The 3,539-nt window shown below is 40.2% G+C and overlaps 1 protein-coding gene across 1 annotated transcript; it reads left to right on the top strand.

The window, feature by feature from the left end:
• Positions 1-857: 857 nt before the first annotated feature.
• On the top strand, positions 858-3,129 carry LOC116488615 (interleukin-8-like). The gene is made up of 4 exons (XM_032186318.1): positions 858-921; positions 1,361-1,496; positions 2,297-2,380; positions 3,099-3,129. Exons 1-4 carry the CDS (start codon positions 858-860, stop codon positions 3,127-3,129), a joined length of 315 nt encoding a protein of 104 aa, XP_032042209.1.
• Positions 3,130-3,539: the final 410 nt, after the last annotated feature.

The following is a 3,539-nucleotide window of genomic DNA, read 5'->3' as shown; positions in this document are numbered from 1 at the left end:
GTTTTATCATAATAGGAGAACTCTTTTCTTTGCAGAACCAAATTAGAATTTACAAAAATACCTCAATTAATGCCAGAACCAGAATCCCACAGCAGCTTTTGGAATTTTCCTCTGCCTAAATTCAAAATTCAACATTCTCAGTAGCACTCCAAAGTCATTCTGTATTTTGTTGCTTATTTCAGTGATGCTAGGTATTAATGTATTCAAAAGCACCATAAGTAATCTCAGAAAATATTTTTTTTAAATGCAATTGCGTATCAGTAGGAGTTAAAATCCAGTTCTAGTACCCAGCATTTCTAAAAAACAGTAGTTTCTGGTTCCATCATTTCTTCAAATAATGACAGTATTTAAAACATACATACACAAAGCCTATAGAAACATAGGTGCAAAGTCAGAGATCAAATGTCCTCCTCTAGAAGGGAAAGTCACAACAAGTAACACAATAATAACAGCAAAAGTATGCAGGTACAGAAGAAAACAATCACAAGAAAATGAGTATTACACAAAATATACTGATTACAGAAAGCTAAGTAAAGGGCTATTTTGTACATATTCTATGTTTTATCTTGTTTTAATTAGCAAAGAATTTTCTGTTGATGAAACGCAATTTGTGGTCATTGAGGGAAGGGGGTTTACCCGTGCCACCGTGACTCATTCTACAACAGAATCTTACAGGTTCAGGAGTTTCCATGGGTATGACCCATGCATGACACTGGAGGATGCGGGGGGGGCCAGGGCAGTATATAACCAGGGCAGGTACCAGAGTACAGACATTGGCCACCCTCAGGGCTATAGGAGCTCTCCTCACCTCACTGCACGACCAGACGCCGGTGACACCAGGAAGAAACTCTCTCATCATGACGGGCAAGGTTGTGGCTGCTGGCATGGCTCTTCTCCTGATCTCAGTGATCGGAACCGAAGGTAAAGAAATCCTTCCCAACATTCTCATAAGTAATTGCTAGTGTGAATGCTGGTAACGGAGGTATTTTGCGTCTTAAAAATGCAGCGAATAACTCTGTAGAGCTAGATCATGTTCTCAGATACAAGGTGTAATTCCACGTATAATCTGATGTGGCCAGGTGCAGAGATAAGCCAAATAAAAGCCCAGTGTTAGAACTGCCGGGGCTCAGTCATTATTATTTTCCATTTCCTTATACCACTGGTTGCTGTAACAGCAGTTTTTGGATAGCTAAAGGCTTAAGCAGCTTAAAAGAACAGGTGAAAGCAAATTTTTCAAGTCCTCAGGCTCCTAAAGAGAAGAATTATTTCTAATACTCTAAGCAAAAAGAATATGTTGTGTTTCCTGCATAAATAGTGAAACAGTCCATACAATACCTCTTTTTTTCTTCTTGTCTTACAGGTATGGCCCTGGCCCGTTCAGGGATTGAACTCCGGTGCCAGTGCATAGAGACCCACTCCAAGTTCATCCACCCCAAATTTATCCAGAACGTGAACCTCACCCCCAGCGGGCCTCACTGCAAGAATGTTGAAGTCATGTAAGTGTTTATGCAAAATCCTCCCTGTTACTTAACAAGAAGGAAACAGATTTTACATTAAGGGTGATGTAAGGGTTATCTGAAAGATGTAACAAGCCAGCAGGCGTGGCTACTCAGAATCCAAGAGAGCAATGCGTGATGCTCCTACGAATGTTCTACTGTGTGTCATCTGTTGCATCTTAGTTCTGCAAATCTCTGCTTCATAAACACTCCTTGCAGTATTTTAACTTAAACCTGCAGCCATCAAACAAACAAATACATTTCTAAACCTCAGAATTTCACCAGCATAAGAAAAGAGAATTAAAGCCATTGAGCTGTATTGAGCAAATTATCAAAATATAAATTTTAATGGCTAGGGCAAAAATATGATCGTACCTCTACTGAAGTCAATGAAAAAAACACCATTAGCACAGAAGTCATGTAATGCAGTCACAATTCCAGAAATTTCTGTGACAAAATTCCTATGGACTATCCAGTTCAGTTTCTAAACCAAGATGGAAAGATTCAGCTCCTCAGTTAAACAACATCATAAATACAAATGGGGCAATGTGAAAAAAGAAGCGATTTTGAAAACAGTGCGTCCATGAAATAATTTGATGCATTCAAATAAGGAGATGTGAGATGATAAGAACCAGTTAGGTTAGATTAATCTATAGATTAGATTACAGCCTCAAATGATATGGTTTAAAGAAGATCATGTCAGTGTATATCTAGAAAACTCTGATGTTACAAGAGGAAAGAGAAATTGCCTTGGAATTCACTAAATAGACCTTTCCCCTTCCTTTTTTCTCTGTTTGCAGAGCTACTCTGAAAGACAGCAGAGAAGTGTGCCTGGACCCCACTGCTCCCTGGGTGAAGCTGATTATCAAGGCAATTTTGGACAAGTGAGTCATTTGTTCTCAATGAGCACAGTTAATTGAAAAGCAGTATTTTAAATAAGCCAGCAAACATTCACTGCATAAATAGTTCAAAAACTCTATCTCCTCAGCCAGTTGCTACTATTTCAGTTCACTAACTGGGACAAATATTGTGATGGCTTTGTGGTTTAAGTATGGTGTTAGGTTCAGTTCCTTGCGGTGACATGCCACCCACGCAGATATTAGCTACGTCTCTCGTAAGGCACAAGCATATTGAAAAACCAAGCTCAAGAGCTCAGTCCTCTAGAAATTCATGCATTAACTGACTGGTTTTCTTTTGCTTGCAGTAGTACAAAGCACCAATACATTTTCAGAACTAATGAAAAATTAGATATTTAGATAAGTGGGCGAAAATCATTCCCAAAAGGTGAAGCATCAAAATATGGGAGCCCATGGAGTTACTGAATACTTGTGAAAAGGTGACTACAGACCAGTGTCCCTTTGCATCCTATTTAACAGTTTTTAAGGGACACAGAAGCACAAACCCTTAGTGGCTGACTTCATGTGATTCCAGCAAGGGGTACCTGGTCTGGTGGGAGGTGTCCCTGCCCATGGCAGGGGCGTTGGAATTAGATGGTCCTTAAGGTCCCTTCCAACCCAAACCATTCTATCATTGTGTGATTCTATGATACTCGTTCCATGGACTACGTTTAATTTTCTCCTTTTCCATTTTATTTCTTTCTAGGGCAAACACCAGGCCTGACAACTTGTCCTAAAGCAAAGAACAAAACTGTCTTACCTCCTCCAGGAAGGCAAAAATGGGAGATGTCACCACCCAGCTTCTGGCAGCTCATTTCCTCCTGCCTCCTACGTTCACATTTTTATCAGCATCTAGAGAGTAGGGATTCCCTGATTGCGTAGTTAGTTGACAATAGTACTCTAAGTACTCTAAGTCTTTTAAAGAGGTCTCAGACAGGAGAGGAACCACTGAAACCAGAAAAAGCAGACAGAAAAAAACGGCTTGTGAAAAGTGATGGAGGTGATTCTGGAGTCATTTTTGCTAGCCACAGCTGGATCAGTGCAGTTGACTCTCATCAGAGCCTTCTCTAAAGGACATTTTCCCTTTTCGCTAATCCTTTAGGAGCTGACCAACAGCTCCTTTTCTCCAGGAATGCACTGACAGGGA

The sequence above is a fragment of the Aythya fuligula genome, chromosome 4 (genome assembly GCF_009819795.1).
Source record: "Aythya fuligula isolate bAytFul2 chromosome 4, bAytFul2.pri, whole genome shotgun sequence".
Taxonomy (NCBI): Eukaryota; Metazoa; Chordata; class Aves; order Anseriformes; family Anatidae; genus Aythya; species Aythya fuligula.
The sequence above is the reverse complement of the archived record's forward strand: the minus strand, read 5'-3'. Positions and strand labels throughout refer to the sequence as shown.

Coding starts and splice junctions, on each gene's coding strand:
- LOC116488615 (XM_032186318.1), top strand. CDS start 858: ATGACGGGCAAGGTTGTGGCTGCTGGCATGGCTCTTCTCCTGATCTCA. Junction 922..1,360: donor CTCAGTGATCGGAACCGAAG/GTAAAGAAATCC, acceptor CTTGTCTTACAG/GTATGGCCCTGGCCCGTTCA. Junction 1,497..2,296: donor TGCAAGAATGTTGAAGTCAT/GTAAGTGTTTAT, acceptor CTCTGTTTGCAG/AGCTACTCTGAAAGACAGCA.